Source organism: Leuciscus leuciscus (genome assembly GCF_965113295.1).
Source record: "Leuciscus leuciscus genome assembly, chromosome: 15".
Classification (NCBI taxonomy): domain Eukaryota; kingdom Metazoa; phylum Chordata; class Actinopteri; order Cypriniformes; family Leuciscidae; genus Leuciscus; species Leuciscus leuciscus.
Genome location: NC_138739.1, coordinates 41,363,929 through 41,391,640, shown reverse-complemented (window position 1 = coordinate 41,391,640; position 27,712 = coordinate 41,363,929). Strand labels below are relative to the sequence as shown.

The 27,712-nt window shown below is 44.4% G+C and overlaps 1 protein-coding gene across 2 annotated transcripts; it reads left to right on the top strand.

Moving 5' to 3' along the window:
- The first annotated feature begins 1,218 nt into the window (after positions 1-1,218).
- On the top strand, positions 1,219-26,612 carry LOC309476622 (serine/threonine-protein kinase pim-2-like). 2 transcript variants are annotated; one of them, XM_082139751.1, is made up of 7 exons: positions 1,219-1,826; positions 5,022-5,213; positions 5,457-5,551; positions 5,652-5,702; positions 7,251-7,632; positions 7,710-7,886; positions 26,558-26,612. In XM_082139751.1, the coding sequence occupies exons 1-7, from the start codon at positions 1,667-1,669 to the stop codon at positions 26,560-26,562; spliced, it is 1,062 nt and encodes a 353-aa protein (XP_081995877.1). In that variant the 5' UTR covers positions 1,219-1,666; the 3' UTR covers positions 26,563-26,612. The 2 variants fall into 2 exon arrangements, with proteins under 2 accessions (XP_081995877.1, XP_081995876.1); XM_082139750.1 differs by lacking the exon at positions 26,558-26,612 and having other exon boundaries at positions 7,710-8,471.
- Positions 26,613-27,712: the final 1,100 nt, after the last annotated feature.

Here is a 27,712-nt window from a genome sequence, read left to right as displayed (position 1 = left end):
TAAGCCAGTCTGTCTGCTTCCTGACCTGAGCCCCAGATTGTCATGTTTGAGCTCTAAGCTCAAAGTGATTATACATTGAGGCTCTTTTCTAGCTTTCTGTTTATAACCCATTCACAAGCTGAATAGAAGTTTAGTTTTTCATGCTGCTCTGAGTACACTGCTGTGTTTCTGGATTGACAGCTGTATGTATTTAAATGCGCTATTGAATAAGTGTCCATCGCAAGGCAGAGGTATTTCGTGAACGATTTTTGTTTCCCAGGCCAACAACACTGAGCGCAGGCTGGATGACAACAGAATTATTTCTGCTGCAGCCGCTCTAAATCCATCAAATTGGCCATCCGATGAAGATGAGCGCATCCTGGGGATGAAAAACTTCTCACAATACACAAGACTCTCTGTGTTGAGGGCGCAACCAGTTCATTAAAGGATTCCATGAATTATTTGATAATAAGTCCTCACAACTAGATGGAATCACAATTAGTACAGCGGTGTGAAATGCCCAGTAGATGGCAAGTTGAAAGTTGTTGTAAAGCAGGGTCCCAAATTTTGGGTCAGCTGAACTACTTTGACTTAAATTATTTTGCCTTGAGATTTTCAATTAATATTTCAATAATTCATCAACACATGTTCTTAATTCTCTCATCTCAGTTACTCATCACATGACACAAACAAAATATTTAATATTTTTAGTAAGAGGTCTAATATTGATTGCTTTCACTTTAAAATTATTACATTTTACATATTTATAATTTTCATAAATGCACAAACCCCAGTTTGGGAAATGGCCATTTTAAAGTGTAACTCATTTAAGTGATCAACATGGATTAAAAAAGACTTTAGAAAACCATTAAATTAATTTATTAAAATTGTGAAAACAATACAATTTCAGCATAATAAAATGTATGTGTGTGGTCATACATAAAACATGATAATTGTATTTACAGGAAAAGCACCACATTCAAAACTATGCTGTGCTGAGCAGTGCTAATCTTATTGAGTTTATTTCTGAAGATGACAGACACAGCGGAGCAACAATTGACCTTTAAATGAGTAAGAGTTGTTCATTTACATTTATGTTTTGTAATTAGTTTTACCTTCACATTGTAGAGCTGCAGATCCACGGAGACAAAATGGCGATTGCAGCGGACTTTTTCCCTCGCAAAGTGTATTTTCAGGGGGCGGAGTTTCCAGAGAAAACATTTACTTTATTTAGCTTCAACATGACTCATTTTATATGGTTAAACATCCTTAAACAATAAATAAATTGTGCAGGATTACATTTAGATTACTTAATAATGTAGGAAATACAAAACTTATATTTTCAGTTTGCTACAGGGAGACTTTAGACATAAAAACGCTGACAGCAAATCCAGTTCAAGATCATCGCACTGCCTCCCATGGTGTCCAAGAAAAATCAACTCAACTTTTAAAATGCGCACTTTTAAAATAGGCTTCTACACCCCACTTTCGAACGCGCTTGTGTTACTGTGACGTCACACAGCAGTGTAAAGAGAGAGTGTGTGAATACACTCCCACAGCGAGTTTGCTTTGAGATACGAACGTCTGCGGACAGAAACACACCGTAAAACCAGTCTTCTCAAACATATTTCCACATCTGGCAGCAAGATATCCACAGCACCAGTACCCGTGCCCGAGGGCAGTGCAGATGACGCAGGAGATGTCACTGCATGGGGAAACTACGAGCAGCAACTGGGTCGAAAACGAGTGTAGAATCGGTTCACTGACAGCTGACAGTGACACACAACTACAGCCTGTCGAGTCAACAACAGCTTCTCCTAAAGATAGTGAGAAGAAAAGCCCAGCAGGTGCGAGTTTAATTACAGTTTTTCTCGATTGTTTACACACATTTTCTGAAAGCATGCCTCATATTCTCAGAATTCTACACACAAATACTAGAAAAACACACACACAATGGGCAAAACCCCTCAATTTCCCTGTAAAATTACACTTTACATTCAAAACAATGTTATTTCTTCTCAAAATGGTATTTTGTTTTCAAATGACACACACAAACCATCATATATAAGAACCAGTTGAACACTGAAGTGCTCAATGTAAAACACTATGATGAATGGAAAACACTTCTTCTCCATTCATCATAATGACTTAGGCCTTTTTTTTTTTGGTTCAGTGTTACACTTACTACAGACAGTACATACATAAGTGTGTTGTAAAATATTTTAGAATATTGTTTTTATACTCAGAACACACAAATACACGGTAACACATATATTTAATTTTTCCCACAAAAACAATGTATACAGTGTACATCCCAACCAACACAAAGTTGCACATACAGTGGTCTACATACAAAACAACAGAAGAATTGAATTGGCTGTATACAGTTACAGTAAAAAATTTTAAAAAAAAATCCAATGTTGGCATCCATTGCACCATTGAAGAGCTCACCTGTTGCCCTTTTATGCTAAAGCTCTGATTGCTAATTGTAAAACTGTGTGACGGGTGTTTGCCCATGTGATGAGCAGTGTTGTGTGTAACGCGTAACGCGTTACAGTAGCGTAACTACTTTTTTGGGTAAAAAGTAGTGTAACGCGCTACTACTAAAAATTTGGTAACGAAACCTAGTTCCTTTTTCAATTCGGCGCAACGTTACTTTTCCCATGGATATATTTGACAGCGACACTGCCTCAGCTGCGCGCTTGAGAGAAGAGAACTGTTGAGAACTGAAGAAAACGATTTAGTTTCATATTTATGTTTAAATTAAATAAAATAAAAAATTTGCGCAATATATCGGGAGACAAATGGAGTGTGGAGACATGATTTTGACCACTTTATTAAGTTTGTTTTTGTAGAAAACCTGTATTTAAAGTGAATTTCGTATTGTATTAATTGTATCTTAATTTTAATCAATGTTTTATCAACCAATTGCCTGAATTTAATAAGAAGTAAATTAAAGAAAACTATTTAGTTTCATATTTATGTTTAAATAAAAAAAAAATATATATTTTTTTTCTATGTTGATTATATGAAAAGTGAAAAGCATGAGTAAGATCATAATTTTGTGCAATATATCGGGAGATAAATGGAGTGGGCAGACATGATTTAGACCACTTTATTAAGTTTGTTTTTGTAGAAAGACTTTCTTTAAAACGAATTTCGTTTTGTAATTGTATCTTAATTTTAATCAATGTTTTACCAACCAATTAATTGCCTGAATTTAATAAATAAGTAAATATGGCATGCAAAATAATCATGACGGCACCAGCGCGTGAACTGGAGCTCCTCTCCATACTGTAAATGAACCGAAACTCATAAGCTACTTGTCTCACAGACCTGAGAAATATATAGAAAGCTTGAATATGTGTACTTTTAAACAAAATATTTTTTTTTCTCTCAAAATATTTTTTTTCTCCTACTCCCTTGATAGAGTGAGTCGTAGTCTGAAAACTAAGCTTATGTCTTCTATATCATTTTGTCCTATGCTATCAAGACGCGATTCGCACCGGTGTTAGAGAGCAGGGAAGCTTTATTGGCTGTTGCCGAAATTTAAAGTTCGGTGGATAGGGGAAGCGGAGCGGAGAGAAGTGGCGCGAGCACGCGGCTCATCGCGGAGTGTCGCACTCTACCCCATGATGCAGAGCCGGCTAAGAATAAAAGTTGCCGCACACAGCAGCGCCAATGAGAAGGACTTTTTTTCTTTTGAAATTGATACTATTTTTTATAATAAAGAGCACAAAATAATTACCTGTTATGTCCTCCATTGTATAACTTTATGTCTACATATTTAGGAACAGATATTGGGTTCTGCCCAAAGTCAAGCAACATAAAAGTAACGTAAAAGTAACGAGTAACGTAAAAAGTTACTTTCCAAACGGGGTAACTAAGTAAAGTAACGGATTACTTTTTTAAAAAGTAACGAGTAACGAGCAAACTCTACTTTTTAAAAGTAACTTCCCCAACACTGGTGATGAGTCAGTGTGCATATTTGAATGGCAGTGTGTTCCTTGTGAAAACAAGAGATTTTCTGCATGAAAATTGTGCCAAAAGCAGATAATTGTGTGTGGTGTTTTGAAAAAGGTGTGTTTTAGAACTGCAATTGTAGTGTAAAGCAGGAATTGTGCTTGTAGTTTAGCAGAACTGGTTCAGGGGGGTGATGAATGAGTTACATGTTGTGGTCATTGTGTCTCACGTACCAGTATTTGTGTGTAAACAATTGAGAAAAACTGTAGCAAAATTAACTTTAGAAATTTTTAAAACAATAAAATGTTGGGAAATACTTGAATTACTTTTTGCAACGAAGAAACGAAGTGGTGCAGCTGTGTTTCTATGTAAACATGCTTTAGTGCTTGACAGACAATCATTGACCTTTAACATATGCATGAAATGTACGTTTATTTTCTTCCCTTTTTAATGTGTATGCGAGTGAAACAGCTTATCAGACAAGAACAACTGTAGGGTGGGACTTTTTGGGGGATTTCTTTTAAATACAGACTTCTAAAGTATGAAATTGAATTAATTTCTCAAAATGTCCCAAGAGTCTCCCTGGCAATTACTGCCTACTTGGTTTTTATAATCTATTTACCTGTACGAGCTGGATATCAACAGTTTTGTTTGTGCTGAGATCCATCATGGAGTATGAGCCATACTTTGCGCAATGGCCTGGACTGTCAGCTCTCATGTCACCACCTAGATACAGTTTCGCTCTGTTTTAGTCCCTCGAGCAGGTCGGTCAGGTGTGATCGCCATTTATGCAGTATTTAGGCAGAATGTAGTTGTGCACATGATTTCGATGTGTCATTCTGCTGAAGTTTCTCACATGCATTGTATTGGTGCACACCTGCACCACTCTATTTAAACTCTATTCACTCTAATTAAAGGTTATTTACAAAAAATAAATAATAATGGATAAATCGTTAATAATAAACAATGCAATATTCCATAAAAAAAAAAAAAGAATTGTCAATTTTGATTTAATGGTGACTTTAATCTGTGGTCAGACATGTTTCTAATATTTTCCGCTTTGTTTTTCTACAATTAAGAAGTTCATACACGAGGCAGAAGGAGGAGCACAATCCATGCGTTCTCCAGGAGAGCATGGAAGCTCATAAAGCAAACTTTCCCCCGCTTCAGACGGACAAGAATGATGACTCCTACACCACAGTCGACTCCACATCAGTCTGATCCCGAGCCGTCATCTGTCCCTGGTCCCTCCGAGTGTGAGCCAAATAATGGTGAGTCTGCTGTCAGTTCTGCCCTGTTTCTTATCATCTGTTTTATTTTTTTTAAGTACTATTACTTTGTAATTCTGATGACACCTAATATAACTTAACAGAACTGCAAACATTAACCCTGCGTATATAGTTTACTTGTTGCAATGTTTTATGAGTTTGATAAGAGACACATTCGTTGAATTGATTTTATATTGGATGTTATTATGAGACAAGAAGGAACCAGCAACCTCTTCTGTTTTTCAGGATCTTTGAACACTTTCTACGAGGTGAAAAATATCCTGGGATCGGGAAGCTACAGCACGGTGTTCAAGGGAATCCGTAAATCCGATGAGCAAGAGGTAACGCACTCTTACTGAAAATTTTGCTCTCCATGTCCAATTGATCCAAACTTGAATTTGAGAAAAAATTTATAATGTTTTTCTTTTCTTTTTTTTGTAGGTTGCCATTAAAATTATTCACAAAAGAGATGCTGAGCGTCATCTTTTAATTGTAAGTATCAAAACTTACTTAGTTATTTTATATTTACTCTGTTAAATAGTGTTGGCAAAAATATTGATATTTCGAAATTTATCTGTTGATTCTGAAATGGTTCCAATGCTGCTTTTCTGCAGTATCGATACACCGATACCAGCTGGGCTTTCTCGCTCTTTTCTCTCCGACAGACACACACCCGCCTCCTGTCACTCGCTCGTCTCAATCGCTCCGGTTGAATAGTGCTTGAATTGTACATAATTTCACTCATTCCCACAGGTTTCGCGCTCACAGCCTCACACCAAAAGCACACGCACCACTGATCTATATAAGTGATGCTCTCATAAAGCTGCCTCTCAAACAGATCGCGAGTACCAAATTGACTTCTTTTTCATGGCTTATTGCACTTAAAGGAATAGTTCGCTTCACCAAACGGTTGATGGGCCCCATTATAGTATTTATTTGTCTACTATGGAAGTCAATGGGGTCTATCAACTGTCTGGTTACCAACATTCTTCAAAATATCTTCTTAATTTTTGTTCAGCAGAAGAAAGAAACTCATACAACCTGTATGAGTTTCTTTCTTCTGCTGAACAAGTGAGAAACAACGTGAGGGAGAGTAAATGATGACAGAATTTTCATTTTGAAGTGAACTATTCCTTTAAAGGCACACTATGTAAGATTTTTTGATTAAAATGTACAAAAACCAATTGAACAATGTTATATATTTTGTTGATTTGTGTACTTGCATCATCCCAAATGATTCTAAGAATGTTTAAATCCAGAGAAATAAGCAGTTTTAACCAGGACACGGACAGTGCCTATGGGTCGTCTGTCAATGCCATCATACCCGCGTTTCCTTCGATTTCCGGTTTTATTCCCACGGAAACACCAAAGACGCTTTAATATATATAATGTGTTTTATTAGTCAGGTGAGCAGCTGTTTGTATATATTCATCGACAGAAAACTAATCATTGTTATACAGCTCTACACAGTCTTTTTGTTTAAATCTCGTTTTCTTGAATTACTGCAAGTAGCATATTTACCATTTTAGTCCCGTCGTATTCTCCACCGGCTGTAGAGGTGAAGACAACAACCCCCATGATTCTGCGAAATCAAGGCGTCATCAAGCTACGCCTTTGTTTTGAATGAGCGACCTCTAGCGGCGAAAAATTACATAGTGTGCCTTTAAACTGTTAGTTCACCCAAAAATGATCCCATAATTTACTCACCCTCAAGTATTCCTAGGTGTTTATGACTTTCCTCTTTCAGCCAAACACAATCGGAGTTATATAAAAAAATATTATGGGAGTGAATGGTACCATTTTTTAGTTTGAAGCCCAAAAAATCCATCCATCATAAAAGTGCTCCATACTGCTCCAGGAGGTTAATAAAGGCCTTCTGAAGCGAAGCCATGCGCTTTTCCATTTTTTTATGGAAAAATATCCATATAAAAAAAAATAAAAAAAAATAAAAGTAATGTAAAGTAATTTAAATACAACTACATGTGTTCTTTAAATCTATAGCCAACTAACCTTTTGCTGTCTTGTTCTCTTTTTCTGTAGCGTGATTGTTCCAGACCTCTGGCTACAGAAGTGGCGATGATGCTATTGTTGAGGCGTCCTCCAGTAAGCCCCTACGTAATAGAAATGTATGAGTGGTTTGATCGGCCCGATTTCATCTCACTCGTTTTGGAGTTCCCTCAACCGTGCAAAGTCTTGCGATACGTCATCACTGACTGTTTCAGACTGAATGAAGAGATCGCACGTGGCTTAATGCGCCAGTTAGTCCTGGCAGTGCAACACTGCATAGACCACGGCGTGTTTCATAATGACATCCATGTAGACAATATCCTGGTGAACACACACAGTATGGAGCTCAAGTTGATTGACTTTGGCCTCGCTCACCTAGTGGATGGAAATAGCTACAACAGTGCTGCATATTTAGGTGAGTTGGCATTTTGTATTATGTTTTTTAATTTTTTATTGTGGAAATGTATTGGTAATAAAATGTCTTGCTTACAGGAGCAAAAGACTACTGCCCACCAGAGGTCTTCACACAGCTCAAATACCACGCCGTCCCAACAAACGTCTGGGCTCTAGGCATTGTGCTGAATTCGATGGTGAAAGGAAGATTGCCATGTTTTAATCCAAGGGACATAGTAAACGCCTGTCCTGATTGGAATCCTGACTTATCCAACGGTGAGAGAATAGACATTCATAAATTCACAAACAAAGCCTCTGACAAAATGTTGTTAAACAGAAAAAAAGACATGGAATACAATTTTTACGCTAATGTCTCCATATACCTTACATTTACATATAGCTTATATTCATCACATATTTCAGAAGACATTTTCCCACATGTCAGCTTTGGTGTGTAACAAGGTCTTGACTAACCTTCTCTCTCTTCCAAACTTGAACAGCATGCGAAGATCTGATTAGCCAGTGTCTGAATCTCCGTCCATCGAAACGGCCGACGTTAGAGCACATCTTACAGCATGAGTGGTTCAGTTATCAGTGCTAGAATGAAGGCAGGCAGGAGATCCCATCTATTATTGAGGTCAGACGTAGAGTAGCACAACAGAGCCAGAAACTATTCATTCCAGTCCATTAGGGCAGTCGTGGGCTAATGGTTAGAGAGTCAGTGTCCATGGGTATGGGGGTGTGGGTTACCGTATTTGGCCTTCACATGTCATTTTAATTTATTTTAAAGTACTGTCATATTTTTCTTATTGTGAATTATGTTTAGGCTAACAATGCAGCTATTGAACAGTACTAAACTGACTGGAGGCCACTTTAAAGGAGAACTCCGGTCAATTTTAACATTGAGCTAATTTTTTTGTAAATTTGGAGTGCTGTCAGTACAGAGAACAACGACAAAAATCGGTGTTGCCTACACCATGTTATCCTCTTTTTAAAATTTGTACCCTGTTGACTTAAATGGGGCAAGTTTTAAACCTGCTTTTAGCCTCTAACATCCTTCCTCAACACAGACCATTCCTACGGTTTGCTTTCGAGGGGCAGGCATATCAGTACGCAGTTCTCCCATTCGGTCTAGCCCTGTCTCCTCGCGTCTTCACGAAGGTCGTCGAGGCAGCCCTCTTTCCGCTACGGCAACATGGGGTTCGCATCCTGATTTATCTCGACGACTGGCTGATCCTAGCTCACTCTCGAGACCAGGTTTGCGAACACAGGGACCTAGTGCTCCGGCACCTAGCCCGTCTGGGCCTTCGGGTCAACCAGGAGAAGAGCAAACTTTGCCCCCTGCAGAGGATCTCTTTTCTCTATATAAAAATCGACTCGGTCGCCATGTGCGCGCAGCTTATAAGCGAGCGCGCGCGCGCACGCAGTCACTGCTGACTTGCCTGAGACAGTTCAAGGGCAAGAGTGCGGTTCTACTGAAGTTATTTCAGAGGCTCCTGTGGCATATGGCATCTGCAGCCGCAGTAAGGCCGCTCGGACTGCTTCATAGAGACCGCTTCAGCTTTGGCTTCGCGATCGAGTCCAGGCATGTTGTTGTCTCAACAGATGCCTCCACTACGGGCTGGGGTGCCATGTGCAATGGACATGCTGCCGCGGGCTCCTGGACAGGACCCCAGCGCCTTTGGCATGTCAATTGCCTTGAGTTGCTGGCAGTACGTCTCGCTCTGCACCGCTTCCATACGTTGCTCAAGAACCAGCACGTACTAGTCCGATCAGACAATACCGCGACAGTAGCGTACATCAACCGACAAGGTGGCCTACGTTCCCGCCGTATGTCGCAACTCGCTCGCCACCTCCTCCTATGGAGTCAGAAGCATCTGAGGTGGCTTCGAGCCATTTATATCCCAGGAGAGCTGAACTGTGCAGCCGACGAGCTCTCATGGCTTCAGCCTCTCCCTGGAGAATGGAGACTCCATCCCCAGATGGTTCAGCTGATATGGGATCAATTCTGGGACGTGCAGGTAGACCTGTTTGCCTCCCATGACTCGTCCCATTGCGACCTGTTTTACTTCCTGACCAAGGGCACGCTCGGCACGGACGCACTGGTGCCGCAAGTATGCGTTTCCCCCACATGCGTTGAGCCTTTCTTGCACAGACCCTGTGCAAGATCAGGGAGGACGAAGAGCAGGTCATTTTGGTTGCCCCTCATTGGCACAACCGGACCTGGTTCTCCGAATTTGTACTCCTCGCAACAGCACCTCCCTGGCCAATTCCTCTGAGGAAGGACCTCCTTTCTCAGAGACGGGGCACCCTATGGCACCCTCATCCCGATCTTTGGAACCTCCACGTGTGGCACCTGGATGGGACGAGGCAGGTTTGAGTACCCTACCACCAGCGGTGGTGGCTACCATCACTTCCGCTAGAGCATCGTCCACGAGACATGCCTACGCGTTGAAGTGGAACCTCTTCGTCACCTGGTGCTCTTCTCGCCGAGAAGACCCCAGAAAATGCCCGATCAGTGTCATGCTTTCCTTCCTGCAAGAAGGGTTGGAGCTAAGGCTGTCTCCCTCCACCCTGAAAGTGTATGTTGCCGCTATCGCCGCACATCACGACCCAGTCGAGGGTAAGTCCGTGGGAAAGCACGACCTGGTCATCAGGTTCTTGAGAGGCATTTTCGGTTGACGAAGCGTGCCTGGAATTCGGACCGGCCTGCTCTTTCATGATCCTGTGAGAGTTAGCCGGCCCGAATTCCAGGCACGCTTCGTCAACCGAAAATGCCTGCAGGTCCCCTACCCTCTTGATGGAGGCCAATGCAACCAGGAGCGCTGTCTTAATTGACAGGAACTTAAGCTCCACTGATTGCAGAGGCTCAAAGGGAGCACTCTGCAGGGCAGTTAAAACCACTGAGGGGTCCCAAGAGGGAATGAGAGGAGGGCGAGTAGGATTCAGTCTCCTCGCTCCTCTCAAGAACCTGATGACCAGGTCGTGCATTCCCACAGACTTACCCTCGACTGGGTCGTGATTTGCGGCGATAGCGGTAACATACACTTTCAGGGTGGAGGGAGACAGCCTTAGCACCAACCCTTCTTGCAGGAAGGAAAGCACGACACTGATCGGGCATTTCGTGGGGTCTTCACGTCTGGAAAACCACCAGTTGACGAAGAGGTTCCACTTCAACGCATAGGCATGTCTCGTGGATGATGCTCTAGCGGAAGTGATGGTAGCCACCACCGCTGATGGTAGGGTACTCAAACCTGCCTCGTCCCGTCCAGGAGCCACACGTGGAGGTTCCAAAGATCGGGACGAGGGTGCCATAGGGTGCCCCGTCCCTGAGAAAGGAGGTCCTTCCTCAGAGGGATTGGCCAGGGAGGTTCTGTCGCGAGGAGTACTAGTTCGGGGAACCAGGTCCGGTTGTCCCAATACGGGGCAACCAAAATGACCTGCTCCTCGTCCTCCCTGATCTTGCGCAGGGTCTGGGAAACGCATACTTGCGGAGGCCCCGCGGCCAGCTGTGCGCCAGTGCATCCGTGCCGAGCGTGCACTTGGTCAGGGAATAAAACAGTTTGCAGTGGGACGAGTCGTGGGAGGCAAACAGATCTACCTGTGCGTCCCCGAACTGATCCCAAATCAGCTGAACCGACTGGGGATGGAGTCTCCATTCTCCAGGGAGAGGCCGAAGCCGAGACAGCTTGTCGGCCGCACGGTTCAGGTCTCCTGGGATATAAATGGCTCGAAGCGACCTCAGATGCTTCTGACTCCATATGAGGAGGTGGTGGGCGAGTTGCGACATACGGTGGGAGCGTAGACCACCTTGTCGGTTGATGTACGCTACTGTTGCGGTATTGTCTGATCAGACTAGTACGTGCTGACCCCTGAGCAGCGCACGGAAGCGGTGCAGGGCGAGACGTACAGCCAGCAACTCGAGGCAATTGACATGCCAAAGGCGCTGGGGTCCTGTCCAGGAGCCCGCGGCAGCATGTCCATTGCACATGGCGCCCCAGCCCGTGGTGGAGGCATCTGTTGGTACAACAACATGCCGAGAAACTCGTTCTAAGGGCACCCCGGCCTGTAGAAAACTGAGGTTCGTCGGAGTCACTTGAACTCGGAGCATGCCGTGTTGCCATGCCCACCTCAGGACTCGATCGCGAAGCCAAAGCTGAAGCGGTCTCATATGAAGCAATCCGAGCGGCGTTACTGCGGCTGCGGATGCCATATGCCCTCGAATTGACGGAGGCAAGTCAGCAGTGACTGTTGCGCGCACATGGCGACCGAGTCGATTTCCATACCAAGAAAAGAAATCCTCTGCACGGAGCAGAGTTTGCTCTTCTCCCAGTTGACCCGAAGGTCTGTGTCGAGGTAGAATAGAGACATGAAAGTAGGCATCCTTCAGGTCAATCGCTGCAAACCAATCTAGAGTGGGTGTAAGAGTGTTCCCTTTCGTGGTCACTACGAGTTACGTCAGTGACGACGAACGGGGTTTCGCTTAGAAAGCCTATCACCTTCGAGTATATTAAATGAGCCAATGGCAATGAAATGCCATGGGTCTGCGGAATTTGCATAGCGTAACTCCGGCCCACTTCGTGGGTATATAACGAAGTATGCTGGCAACATCCAGATATATTTTCGCTTCGAAGCCAAGTATTCACAGGTCAAGAGCATCGTCCACGAGACATGCCTACGCGTTGAAGTGGAACCTCTTCGTCACCTGGTGCTCTTCTCGCCGAGAAGACCCCAGAAAATGCCCGATCAGTGTCATGCTTTCCTTCCTGCAAGAAGGGTTGGAGCTAAGGCTGTCTCCCTCCACCCTGAAAGTGTATGTTGCCGCTATCGCCGCACATCACGACCCAGTCGAGGGTAAGTCCGTGGGAAAGCACGACCTGGTCATCAGGTTCTTGAGAGGCATTTTCGGTTGACGAAGCGTGCCTGGAATTCGGACCGGCCTGCTCTTTCATGATCCTGTGAGAGTTAGCCGGCCCGAATTCCAGGCACGCTTCGTCAACCGAAAATGCCTGCAGGTCCCCTACCCTCTTGATGGAGGCCAATGCAACCAGGAGCGCTGTCTTAATTGACAGGAACTTAAGCTCCACTGATTGCAGAGGCTCAAAGGGAGCACTCTGCAGGGCAGTTAAAACCACTGAGGGGTCCCAAGAGGGAATGAGAGGAGGGCGAGTAGGATTCAGTCTCCTCGCTCCTCTCAAGAACCTGATGACCAGGTCGTGCATTCCCACAGACTTACCCTCGACTGGGTCGTGATTTGCGGCGATAGCGGTAACATACACTTTCAGGGTGGAGGGAGACAGCCTTAGCACCAACCCTTCTTGCAGGAAGGAAAGCACGACACTGATCGGGCATTTCGTGGGGTCTTCACGTCTGGAAAACCACCAGTTGACGAAGAGGTTCCACTTCAACGCATAGGCATGTCTCGTGGATGATGCTCTAGCGGAAGTGATGGTAGCCACCACCGCTGATGGTAGGGTACTCAAACCTGCCTCGTCCCGTCCAGGAGCCACACGTGGAGGTTCCAAAGATCGGGACGAGGGTGCCATAGGGTGCCCCGTCCCTGAGAAAGGAGGTCCTTCCTCAGAGGGATTGGCCAGGGAGGTTCTGTCGCGAGGAGTACTAGTTCGGGGAACCAGGTCCGGTTGTCCCAATACGGGGCAACCAAAATGACCTGCTCCTCGTCCTCCCTGATCTTGCGCAGGGTCTGGGAAACGCATACTTGCGGAGGCCCCGCGGCCAGCTGTGCGCCAGTGCATCCGTGCCGAGCGTGCACTTGGTCAGGGAATAAAACAGTTTGCAGTGGGACGAGTCGTGGGAGGCAAACAGATCTACCTGTGCGTCCCCGAACTGATCCCAAATCAGCTGAACCGACTGGGGATGGAGTCTCCATTCTCCAGGGAGAGGCCGAAGCCGAGACAGCTTGTCGGCCGCACGGTTCAGGTCTCCTGGGATATAAATGGCTCGAAGCGACCTCAGATGCTTCTGACTCCATATGAGGAGGTGGTGGGCGAGTTGCGACATACGGTGGGAGCGTAGACCACCTTGTCGGTTGATGTACGCTACTGTTGCGGTATTGTCTGATCAGACTAGTACGTGCTGACCCCTGAGCAGCGCACGGAAGCGGTGCAGGGCGAGACGTACAGCCAGCAACTCGAGGCAATTGACATGCCAAAGGCGCTGGGGTCCTGTCCAGGAGCCCGCGGCAGCATGTCCATTGCACATGGCGCCCCAGCCCGTGGTGGAGGCATCTGTTGGTACAACAACATGCCGAGAAACTCGTTCTAAGGGCACCCCGGCCTGTAGAAAACTGAGGTTCGTCGGAGTCACTTGAACTCGGAGCATGCCGTGTTGCCATGCCCACCTCAGGACTCGATCGCGAAGCCAAAGCTGAAGCGGTCTCATATGAAGCAATCCGAGCGGCGTTACTGCGGCTGCGGATGCCATATGCCCTCGAATTGACGGAGGCAAGTCAGCAGTGACTGTTGCGCGCACATGGCGACCGAGTCGATTTCCATACCAAGAAAAGAAATCCTCTGCACGGAGCAGAGTTTGCTCTTCTCCCAGTTGACCCGAAGGTCTGTGTCGAGGTAGAATAGAGACATGAAAGTAGGCATCCTTCAGGTCAATCGCTGCAAACCAATCTAGAGTGGGTGTAAGAGTGTTCCCTTTCGTGGTCACTACGAGTTACGTCAGTGACGACGAACGGGGTTTCGCTTAGAAAGCCTATCACCTTCGAGTATATTAAATGAGCCAATGGCAATGAAATGCCATGGGTCTGCGGAATTTGCATAGCGTAACTCCGGCCCACTTCGTGGGTATATAACGAAGTATGCTGGCAACATCCAGATATATTTTCGCTTCGAAGCCAAGTATTCACTTCACTCCACAAGACAAACACACTCTAACGGTCGGATAAGTATGATTTAAACCATGCTAATGCAATTCCACTACTGCCAACATAATTTTCGAGTCTATTTAAAAGAATGTTGTGGTCAATAGTATCAAATGCAGCACTGAGATCGAGTAACACTAATAGAGAGATACAACCACGATCGGATGATAAGAGCAAATCATTTATAACTCTAATGAGAGCTGTCTCAGTACTATGGTACGGTCTAAATCCTGACTGAAAATCCTCGCAGATTTCATTTATTTCTTTTTAAAAGGAACATAGTTGTGAGGATACCGCCTTTTCTAGTATCTTTGACAGAAAAGGTAGATTCGAGATCGGCCTGTAATTGACTAATTCTGTACGATCAAGTTGCATTTTTTTTAACAAGCGGTTTAATCATAGCCAGCTTAAAAGTTTTTGGTACGTATCCTAATGACAAAGATGAATTAATGATATTAAGAAGAGGATCTATGGCCTCTGGATCATATCTTTCAGTACCTTAGTCGGTATAGGGTCTAACATACAGTACATGTTGTCGATTTAGATGATTTAACGAGTTTAGCAAATTCTTCCTCTTCTATAGCAATGAATGAATCAACTTTTTCCTTATGGAGACTACAGTGCACTGCCTGATGCGATATTGTAGTAGACAGTTGCATAGTTATTATTTTCTCCCTGATGTTATCAATCTTATAAGTGAAGAAGTTCATAAAGGCATTACTGCTGTGCTGCTTGGAAACTTCTGGGCTTGAAGCTTTATATTTCGTTAGTTTAGCCACTGTTTCAAATAAATTCCTAGGGTTTTGTTTATTTTCTTCTAATGGGGTTGAAAAATAAGCAGATCTAGCAGCTTTTAAGGCCTCTCTGTATGCAATCGAACTCTCTCTCCATGAAATGCGAAATACCTCTAGTTTTGTTTTCTGCCAGTTGCGCTCCATTTTTCTGGCTGCTCTCTTAAGGGCCTGAGTGTGCTCGTTGTACCACGGCGTTGGACTATTTTCTTTAATCTTCTTTAAACGCAAAAGAGCAACTGTGTCTTAAGTGCTGGAAAAGAGAGAGTTAAAAGTTCACACAGAGTTCTCGGATGACAGTGCGCGCCGCTCACGAATCTCGCCCATCTCGTCTTCCTCTGTCGCCAGACCCCTGGCAGAGCATGCCCCGTGGAACGCTGGTCCTTCCCTGGCCTCCTCTGTCAGGATGCAGCAAATGACGTGCCCCCACACCGGGTCGCTACGCCGCCCACGTACGGGCCGGTCATTCCGCTTCGCTGCCCCACCGAGGGTACGTCTGTGGTTCCCATGACCCTGGTTCAGTTCTTGGGAGCCTGGCTAGAGCTTCCCAACTTGTCCCGCTGGGTCGAGAAAACCATCAGGCTCGGATATGTGATTCAGTTCGCACGATCTCCTCCCCTCTTCCGGGGAGTCCGTTACACTATGGTGGGGTGGCAATACCCCTGTCATGTGTGCAGAAATCGACTCGGTCGCCATGTGCGCGCAGCTTATGAGCGAGCGAGCGCGCGCACGCAATCACTGCTGACTTGCCTGAGACAGTTCAAGGGCAAGAGTGCGGTTCTACTGAAGTTATTTCAGAGGCTCTTGGGGCATATGGCATGTGCAGCCGCAGTAACGCTGCTCGGACTGCTTCATATGAGACCGCTTCAGCTTTGGCTTCGCGATCGAGTCCAGGCATGTTGTTGTCTCAACAGATGCCTCCACTACGGGCTGGGGTGCCATGTGCAATGGACATGCTGCCGCGGGCTCCTGGACAGGACCCCAGCGCCTTTGGCATGTCAATTGCCTCGAGTTGCTGGCAGTACGTCTCGCTCTGCACCGCTTCCATGCGTTGCTCAAGAACCAGCACGTACTAGTCCGATCAGACAATACTGCGACAGTAGCGTACATCAACCGACAAGGTGGTCTACGTTCCCGCCGTATGTCGCAACTCGCTCGCCACCTCCTCCTATGGAGTCAGAAGCATCTGAGGTGGCTTCGAGCCATTTATATCCCAGGAGACCTGAACTGTGCAGCCGACGAGCTCTCATGGCTTCAGCCTCTCCCTGGAGAATGGAGACTCCATCCCCAGATGGTTTAGCTGATATGGGATCAATTCTGGGACGTGCAGGTAGACCTGTTTGCCTCCCACGACTCATCCCATTGCGACCTGTTTTACTTCCTGACCAAGGGCACGCTCGGCACGGACGCACTGGTGCCGCAAGTATGCGTTTCCCCCACATGCGTTGAGCCTTCTTGCACAGACCCTGTGCAAGATCAGGGAGGACGAAGAGCAGGTCATTTTGGTTGCCCCTCATTGGCACAACCGGACCTGGTTCTCCGAATTTGTACTCCTCACGACAGCACCTCCCTGGCCAATTCCTGTGAGGAAGGACCTCCTTTCTCAGAGACGGGGCACCCTATGGCACCCTCATCCCGATCTTTGGAACCTCCACGTGTGGCACCTGGACGGGACGAGGCAGGTTTGAGTACCCTACCACCAGCGGTGGTGGCTACCATCACTTCCGCTAGAGCATCGTCCACGAGACATGCCTACGCGTTGAAGTGGAACCTCTTCGTCACCTGGTGCTCTTCTTGCCGAGAAGACCCCAGAAAATGCCCGATCAGTGTCATGCTTTCCTTCCTGCAAGAAGGGTTGGAGCTAAGGCTGTCTCCCTCCACCCTGAAAGTGTATGTTGCCGCTATCGCCGCACATCACGACCCAGTCGAGGGTAAGTCCGTGGGAAAGCACGACCTGGTCATCAGGTTCTTGAGAGGCATTTTCGGTTGACAAAGCGTGCCTGGAATTCGGACCGGCCTGCTCTTTCATGATCCTGGGAGAGTTAGCCGGCCCGAATTCCAGGCACGCTTCGTCAACCGAAAATGCCTGCAGGTCCCCTACCCTCTTGATGGAGGCCAATGCAACCAGGAGCGCTGTCTTAATTGACAGGAACTTAAGCTCCACTGATTGCAGAGGCTCAAAGGGAGCACTCTGCAGGGCAGTTAAAACCACTGAGGGGTCCCAAGAGGGAACGAGAGGAGGGCGAGGAGGATTCAGTCTCCTCGCTCCTCTCAAGAACCTGATGACCAGGTCGTGCTTTCCCACGGACTGACCCTCGACTGGGTCGTGATGTGCGGCGATAGCGGCAACATACACTTTCAGGGTGGAGGGAGACAGCCTTAGCTCCAACCCTTCTTGCAGGAAGGAAAGCACGACACTGATCGGGCATTTCGTGGGGTCTTCACGTCTGGAAAACCACCAGTTGACGAAGAGGTTCCACTTCAACGCATAGGCATGTCTCGTGGATGATGCTCTAGCGGAAGTGATGGTAGCCACCACCGCTGATGGTAGGGAACTCAAACCTGCCTCGTCCCGTCCAGGAGCCACCCGTGGAGGTTCCAAAGATCGGGACGAGGGTGCCATAGGGTGCCCCGTCCCTGAGAAAGGAGGTCCTTCCTCAGAGGGATTGGCCAGGGAGGTTCTGTCGCGAGGAGTACTAGTTCGGGGAACCAGGTCCGGTTGTCCCAATACGGGGCAACCAAAATTACCTGCTCCTCGTCCTCCCTGATCTTGCGCAGGGTCTGGGAAACGCATACTTGCGGAGGCCCCGCGGCCAGCTGTGCGCCAGTGCATCCGTGCCGAGCGTGCCCTTGGTCAGGGAATAAAACAGTTCGCAGTGGGACGAGTCGTGGGAGGCAAACAGATCTACCTGTGCGTCCCCGAACTGATCCCAAATCAGCTGAACCGACTGGGGATGGAGTCTCCATTCTCCAGGGAGAGGCCGAAGCCGAGACAGCTCGTCGGCCGCACGGTTCAGGTCTCCTGGGATATAAATGGCTCGAAGCGACCTCAGATGCTTCTGACTCCAAATGAGGAGGTGGTGGGCGAGTTGCGACATACGGCGGGAGCGTAGACCACCTTGTCGGTAGCTGTACACTACTGTCGCGGTATTGTCTGATCAGACTAGTACGTGCTGACCCCTGAGCAGCGCACGGAAGCGGTGCAGGGCGAGACGTACAGCCAGCAACTCGAGGCAATTGACATGCCAAAGGCGCTGGGGTCCTGTCCAGGAGCCCGCGGCAGCATGTCCATTGCACATGGCGCCCCAGCCAGTGGTGGAGGCATCTGTTGATACAACAACATGCCGAGAAACTTGTTCTAAGGGCACCCCGGCCTGTAGAAAACTGAGGTTCGTCCACGGGGTGAAGGTCTGACGGCAGGTCGGTGTCACTTTAACTCGGAGCATGCCGTGTTGCCATGCCCACCTCAGGACTCGATCGCGAAGCCAAAGCTGAAGCTGTCTCATATGAAGCAATCCGAGCGGCGTTACTGCGGCTGCGGATGCCATATGCCCTCGAATTGACGGAGGCAAGTCAGCAGTGACTGCTGCGCGCACATGGCGACCGAGTCGATTTCCATACCAAGAAAAGAAATCCTCTGCATGGAGCAGAGTTTGCTCTTCTCCCAGTTGACCAGAAGGTCTGTGTCGAGGTAGAATAGAGACATGAAAGTAGGCATCCTTCAGGTCGATCGCTGCAAACCAATCCGGCGGCGCACACATTCGAAGATGCGTCTGGCCGTGAGCATCTTGAACGGCAGCATGTGAAGGGAGCAGTTCAAGACGTGCAGGTCCAGGATTGGAGAGACAATCTCGATCGCACCCTTCGCCAGTAGGGTGGCGACCACCGCTCTCATGACAGGAGCATTGCCACCGACCATAGTGGACTCGCCTGAAGAGGGGAAGAGACCGCGCAAACTGAATCGCGTAGCCGAGCCTGATGGTTCTCGCGACCCAGTCTGGGAAGCTCTAGCCAGGCTCCCAAGAACTGAACCAAGGTCATGGGAACCACAGACGTACCCTCGGTGGGGCAGCGAAGCGGAATGACCGGCCCGGACGTGGGCGGCGTAGCGACCCGGTGTGGGGGCACGTCATTTGCTGCATCCTGACAGAGGAGGCCAGGGAAGGACCAGCGTTCCACGGGGCATGCTCTGCCAGGGGTCTGGTGACAGAGGAAGACAAGAGTGGCGAGACTCGTGAGCGGCGCGGCCTGTCATCCGAGAACTCTGTGTGAACTTTTAACTCTCTCTTTTCCAGCACTTAAGACACAGTTGCTCTTTTGCGTTTAAAGAAGATTAAAGAAAATAGTCCAACGCCGTGGTACAACAAGCACACTTAAGAGAGCAGCCAGAAAAATGGAGCGCAACTGGAAGAAAACAAAACTAGAGGTATTTCGCATTTCATGGAGAGAGAGCTCGATTGCATACAGAGAGGCCTTAAAAGCTGTTAGATCTGCTTATTTTTCAACCCTATTAGAAGAAAATAAACAAAACCCTAGGAATTTATTTGAAACAGTGGCTAAACTAACGAAATATAAAGCTTCAAGCCCAGAAGTTTCCAAGCAGAGAGAAAATAATAACTATGCAACTGTCTACTACAGTATCGCATCAGGCAGTGCATTGTAGTCTCCATAAGAAAAAAGTTGATTCATTCATTGCTATAGAAGAGGAAGAATTTACTAAACTCTTTAAATCATCTAAATTGACAACATGTATGTTAGACCTTATACCGACTAAGCTACTGAAAGAGATGCTTCCAGAGGCCATAGATCCTCTTCTTAATATCATTAATTCATCTTTGTCATTAGGATACGTACCAAAAACTTTTAAGCTGGCTATGATTAAACCGCTTGTTAAAAAAAAATGCAACTTGATCGTACAGAATTAGTCAATTACAGGCCGATCTCGAATCTACCTTTTCTGTCAAAGATACTAGAAAAGGCGGTATCCTCACAACTATGTTCCTTTTTAAAAGAAAGAAATGAAATCTGCGAGGATTTTCAGTCAGGATTTAGACCGTACCATAGTACTGAGACAGCTCTCATTAGAGTTACAAATGATTTGCTCTTATCATCCGATCGTGGTTGTATCTCTCTATTAGTGTTACTCGATCTTAGTGCGGCATTTGATACTATTGACCACAACTCGAAAATTATGTTGGCAGTAGTGGAATTGCATTAGCATGGTTTAAATCATACTTATCCGACCGTTAGAGTGTGTTTGGCTTGTGGCTTGGCTTGGAGTGAAGTGAATACTTGGCTTCGAAGCGAAAACATATCTGCATGTTGCCAGCATACTTCGTTATATACCCACGAAGTGGGCCGGAGTTACGCTATGCAAATTCCGCAGACCCATGGCATTTCATTGCCATTTGCTCGTTTAATATACTCAAAGGTGATAGGCTTTCTAAGCGAAACCCCATTCGTCATCACTGACGTAACTCGTAGTGACCACGAAAGGGAACACTCTTACACCCAACACATGGCTGCTGATATACACATGGGGTGCAAAGAAAAGAAACAAATATACACATGGGGTGCAAGGAATGTCTACTTACTTTTTGTTTTCTTCTTTTTGGCAAGGGTGGAGGGTAGGGCTTCTCTGCTGGATTGTGTGGCTCCTGTGCCTGCGGCTGACGCTTAGGGTGCAAGGGGAAAAGATTAAGTCAAGTCAAGTCATCCTCATTTATATAGTGCTTTTAACAATGTAGATTGTTTTAAAGCAGCTTTACAGAGATAAACGTATAATTTATGGTAACAGAGATTGTTTTAGCTTTATAGCAGTTCTTTAATAAAGTTATTTTTCAGCTAAAGTTAGTTTTGATTGATTCGCTTCCGTCGCAACGATCATTTGTTATTAAATTAGGGGCCACTAAGATGACACCATTCTCTCTACACAGACTTTAAACGCGAACCTGTGAGAAACGCTGATGGCGTTCACATGCGCATTAAGAATTGGTTCTATAGTTATGTGAGTTCGAATATATCTGTGCAGGTTTGTAATTCCCTACAAACCAAGCCTAAACAAAGTACTGGGCCCGTATTCATAAAGATCCTAAGAATCCTCTAAGAAAACTCTTAATTTAGCTTAAAAACTTTTACGTAGGAGTCTTAGCTGAAAAGCGATTCGGGACCGATCTGAGAGCAACTCTGAGTAAGGAAAAGACAAAAACTTTCATCTTAGTAAGGAGGCGGGGATGACCCCGTTGCTATGTATGACACAATCTTTTGAAGACTGTGATTGGTTGGTTGTCCAAGAAGGGAAAAAAAAAGTGATTTTAAGTATAGGGTCTATTCTAAGCCTTCACTTTGAAATTATATGCGTAATTTTTCCTATTTGACCGTTCTCACACACACACACACACACACACACACATTATATGTGTATATAAATCCTTTTTTTTTTTTTTACCATGCTGTTAATTTCCTATAAGGTATTTGATTGGCTTAGAATGATAAAAATTGTTCCACTCTTTCCAATTACACTGATTGCTGGCATGTCTATTTAAGTGGTGGTTAAATGTTGGTTTTAATGTATCAAACATGGAATTTTCCCATTTGCCAAATATCGTAATGTAGTGATTACTTTCATTTCTGGCGCTGTGGCATGATCCCTGCACGATCTAATCTATAGCGTCTTATTAATCATTGTCTGCAACACATTTCTTCTCCCTCTTCGTCTTTCTGCCATTTTCTCCTCTGTTAAAGAAACTCTTAAGCCTCTTAAAAGTCCTCGTCCGTGCTCCTACCAATTTTGACCTTAAGACCTCTTTTAAGGGTTAAGATGCTTTCTGAATTACTTTTTTCTTTACTAGGATTTTTTCTTTAATTTTAAGAGTAAACGCCCACATTTCTAAGAATTTTCTTAGAATTTTGTCACTAGGAGCTACTCTTTGCATTAAGATTCTTTATGAATACGGGCTCTGGGCCCGTATTCATAAAGATTCTAAGAATCCTCTAAGAAAACTCTTAATTTAGCTTAAAAACTTTTACGTAGGAGTCTTAGCTTAAAAGCGATTCGGGACCGATCTGAGAGCAACTCTGAGTAAGGAAAAGCCAAAAACTTTCATCTTAGTAAGGAGGCGTGGTTGACCCCGTTGCTATGTATGACACAATCTTTTGAAGACTGTGATTGGTTGGTTGTCCAAGAAGGAAAAAAAAAAGTGATTTTAAGTATAGGGTCTATTCTAAGCCTTCACTTTGAAATTACATGCGTAATTTTTCCTATTTGACCGTTCTCACACACACACACACATTATATATGTGTATATAAATCCTTGTTATTTTATTTACCATGCTGTTAATTTCCTATAAGGTATTTGATTGGCTTAGAATGATAAAAATTGTTCCACTCTTTCCAATTACACTGATTGCTGGCATGTCTATTTAAGTGGTGGTTTGAATGTTGGTTTTAATGTATCAAACATGGAATTTTCCCAGTTGCCAAATATCGTAATGTAGTGATTACTTTCATTTCTGGCGCTATGGCATTTCTGTGCTGTGTCGGAGATGTTAGCGCGTCTCTCATAAGATCTGTCACAAACATGATCCCTGCACGATCTAATCTATAGCGTCTTATTAACTCACTGTTATTCATTGTCTGCAACACATTTCTTCTCCCTCTTCGTCTTTCTGCCATTTTTCTCCTCTGCTAAAGAAACTCTTAAGCCTCTTAAAAGTCCTCGTCCGTGCTCCTAACAATTTTGACCTTAAGACCTCTTTTAAGGGTTAAGATGCTTTCTGAATTACTTTTTTCTTTACTAGGATTTTTTCTTTAAATTTAAGAGTAAACGCCCACATTTCTAAGAATATTCTTAGAATTTTGTCACTAGGAGCTACTCTTTGCATTAAGATTCTTTATGAATACGGGCCCTGGTCTTTCTCATCCATAGGGAGAGACTAGTTAGCACTTCAGCACTGCGTTGTCATCGGGTCCAGGCGAAGGTCCTTCGTCAGATCTGGATTCGGCCTGGATCTGGCAGGCTGCAGGAAAACCTCGGGATAAACAAAGACACTAAAATTTGCGTAGATGCCATTCTTCTTATGATGTAACGAGTATATCAGGATTTATGGGAAGTGTTCCCGGTTCCGGCTGATCTAATCTATGCAGCCTAACATTGAATTATAGAATTCTATAATGTATTATGTGAATGCTAGGTCAAAGAGATGTGTCTTTTATCTAGCTTTGAACTGACAGAGTGTGTCTGCTTCCCGGACATTGGTAGGAAGACTGTTCCAAAGTTTTGGTGCTAAATAGGAAAAGGACAGAGAGAGAGAGTTTATGGATAAGACTTTAATGCTCACATCTTATACTGTGTTTATTCAGCTCTTACTGTGATTCTCTGGAGTAAAACTAACGCTTCATCTTTTGTGTGATGTACAATAAACTTCATTGAACTCATCAGTATATTTTGGTCATCATTCGGACGAGGTCTGCTACAGCAGGCTTGTATTAGTAGTGGATAAAAGCAGATGACAAATAAGTTCTAACCATAATTAAGCTAAACTATACCTGTTTAATCTCCATACAGTATATATTCTCTGGCGCTGTGGGCATTATTGTCCGACTCCGAGTCAAAATGAACACGCTACTGAGAGTTTCTGTTTTGATATTATCAGACGAGATTGTCCTGACTGAAGCGCGAGCTCGTGAGGCTCCGCCCCCTGGGCCGGCAGCAGCAGTTAATTTGCATTTAAAGGGATACACACTAAAACAGCGCGTTTTTCTGAGCCCCAAAAAATGACAATTTAAACATGCTGTAAAAAAATATCTGTTGGACGATATAAAATATTTAAAATACAGAGTATGTATGTAAATATCACATACATACTCTGGGGACATCAGAGACTTATTTTACATCTTGTGAAATGGGTCATAATAGGTGCCCTTTAAGCAATATAAACATTTCTGCAGTAGGCTATTTAATTCATAATCAGTATTAAGATGAAAGATCTATAAAAGTAGACCATTCTTTTCTTCTGGACCAGACAATACAGAATTCTAAGACAGAGTCCTGGTGTTGTTTACCCATAGCGACGGTTGCTATGTGTCGCTGGTTGAAATGGATGAGAGACACACCCAAGTTAAAAAAAAAAAGCAAAGTAGTAGGCTCACTATTAGCCATTGTAAATTGAAACATATTGGGTGGTTGCCCTGCACGCTTAATAAACAAAGTCCAGTTGGTCCTAAACTTTGGAACAGTCTTCCTAACATTGTCTGGGAAGCAGACACACTCTGTCAGTTTAAATCTAGATCTCTTTTACCTGGCATTCATATAGAACATTACATTTCTATTACTCAAATCAGTTAATTGATTATTAGGCTGCATAGATTAGGTCAGCCGGAATCGGGGACACTTCTCATAACACCTGATGTACTCGTTACATCATAAGAAGAATAGCATCTACGCTAATGTTAGTCTTTCCGTTTATTCCGAGGTTTACTGAAGTCAGCCGGATCCAGGCCGTATCCAGATCAGATAGTGGACCTGCGCCTGGACCCATCCATGACGCATCCCTGAAGTGCCAGCCTCATCAGCCCTGTGAAGGCCTCATCGACACGACAGCCATCAGCACTGATCCTCAACAAATTCCGACTTCCAACCAGATGGAACTGGATAATATTCTGAATGTTCTGATCAAATCTAACTTCTGACCTGTATTGCTGCCTGAATCATAATCATACACTGTTCACTCATTGGCCAGAGGAGAACTGAGCGACTGAGTCTGGGTTCTCCCAAGGTTTATTTCTCCATTCTGTCACTGATGGAGTTTTGGTTCCTTGCCACTGCCACTGTTGCCTTGGCTTTTGGCTATAAATTTATATAGCGCTTTTTACAATACAGATTGTATCAAAGCAGCTTTACAGTGATAACATGAAAATAATGCAACAGAGTTTGTTTCTAGAAGAAAATAGCGTCATTGTCCACCTGAAGTAAGGCAGATCAATAATATTGTTGAATATTAAATGTCCTCAACTAAGCAAGGCAACAAGAGGTGAAGGAAGAAGAGGAGGAGGAGGAGGAGGAAGGTGAAGGGCAAGGAGACAAGTCTCGGATGAAATTCGTGCCACTCTAGTTGCCCATGTCTTTGTCCATGGTATGACTATGAGGGAGTCTGGGCTACGAGTAAGGCCAAACTTAAGTCGCTTCACCGTCACCTCGATCATAAGAACCTTTCGGGAGAAAAACAGGTAGATGTACTTAAGATGGCTCTCTACTGTAACTTTTGAGAGCTGTACTATGTGCTGTAGCTGTTGCCCTATACCACTGTTATAAAAAGAAATGCATCAAATTGCCTAACATACAGGTAGAGTTTTCTGAATTCTTCCATTTTGTAAAAAGGATGTGTTACAGTTACAGTAATCAGCAGGACACAGAGACGATGAAATGGACGAAGCCTGCCTAGATATTTCAGTTGATGCGTGCCAGCGGGGATCAGGCACACTAGAGGCATGTGGTATGGATAAGATATCTGCTGAACTCTTGTTAGTGCCAATTATTAAAGACAAAGCTGGCTAAATAAATAGCATGGATACTTTCCGGCCTATTGTACTGGCCAGCATTCTATCCAAGGAGAGGACCTCACTGAACAAGTTGGAACAGTTTGTCCTAACCATTGACAACCAGTTTGGTTTTAAACCTAAACATGGCACAGATATGTGTACTTTTGCTTTAAAGGAGATTCTAGATTTGTATAACAGGCATAATTCCACAATTTGTATGTGTTTTATTGATGCCTCTAAATGGTGCCTTTGATGGTGTAAATCATGAAAAATTATTTTATAAGTAACACAACAGAGGAGTTCCCAAATTTCTAGTGAGAATGCTGGCTTGTTGGTATGCTCATCATCAGTCAATGCATGTGAACTGGGGTAACTGTGTCTGCTCCAGTCAGAGTATGCGCTGGAGTTAGACAGGGAAAGCATTTTGTCCCCCTTTCTTTTTAATGTTTATATAAATACTATGAAGTGTAAAGATATCTTGTTTTAAATGGCATTAAAAATAATTAAGAAATTTACATCAATGAGTTCCATCAATTAATTGAATGAAATGCAATTATCAGTAATTATCAGTATTATTAAAATTAACAAGACACTAAACTTGTTCTCAAACAGTTTTAATACATTTGCTATCACAGTGAAGGAGAAAATACATAATGCAAAGTGTATATAGTATTTGATTAATTGATCAACTTGATTCCCCACATCCATTTTGTTTTACATTTAGCGTGAAAAGGTGGGCGTGGCTTTAGAGCGCACGTGCGCGTCAATCAAATAGCGGGAAGGAGACTGGCGGTACACGATCCGTTCCACCTGCACGATTCGTTCCACCTGCACGATCCGTTTCACGCGTGCGCGTAATTAAGTAGTAGAAAACGTCACGGTTTTCCTACACTATCGGAACCACGCATGCGATGGCACAACTTGCGGCATATTTGTGTAACGTTATCCCCCATTTAGCATGTTATGTTTTGAGGTTAATTTTTAATTAGTCAGATGTTAGATAATTATAGCCTATACTTTTTTTAAATATTGTGTATCCTTATTAAAGTAAATTAGAAACAAAACACCTGCAAGTGTACACTTAGAAGAGTAAAAATGGCAGAAGGCTAACGTTACGTTAATTCAACTTTATTAAAACTGCATATGGCAATCAATTTGCACTTCCAAAAGTCATACATTTGTGGAAAAAAACGAAATAAACGAATGTACAAATTTATTTTAAGTATAATAAAATAAAACATAAAAAGCAAAGGCAGATCAGAACAAAACCGGGTTCTGTACATGGCAGACAGTGGAGCGAAAGCCGGGCGATAATGGTCGGTAAATGGAATCAGTCAGGATACATCCACAAATCCAGAGGAGCAAAGAAACTAAATAGCAGAAAAATCTAAGGAAAAACTAAACAGGTGTGCAAGTGGTTACCAAAAAAAATTTTTCTCAGTGAGTTTCCAAAAAAGTAAAAAACATTAACGTACAACAAGTCTATGCACTTAAGTCGCTGTCTGTTTGGTTTCCATGGTGACGCGTCATTGCTTGTTACGTGACACACCGCAGCCACAACAGCGCCGAATGAATGATGAGCTGCTTTTATGTCATTTTTCCTTTTTTACATTTGTTAGCTATGGCATGAAATATCTGGTATTCCGATTGTCAAATATATGCAACGCAATATATACTGTATATAGCAAAAAGTATTGCAAGAAAAAGGCAAAATGAATGCGATCTTAAGACGATTTTTTAAATACTCGACGGGCCGGATTAAACAGCCCAACGTCAATGTTGTTTACAGAAGACAATAAGGAACATAATATGCATTTCTTTTTTTTAAATAATATGCATGGAACAGATCGTGCAGTGTCGTAAATCGTCGCAAAACAGA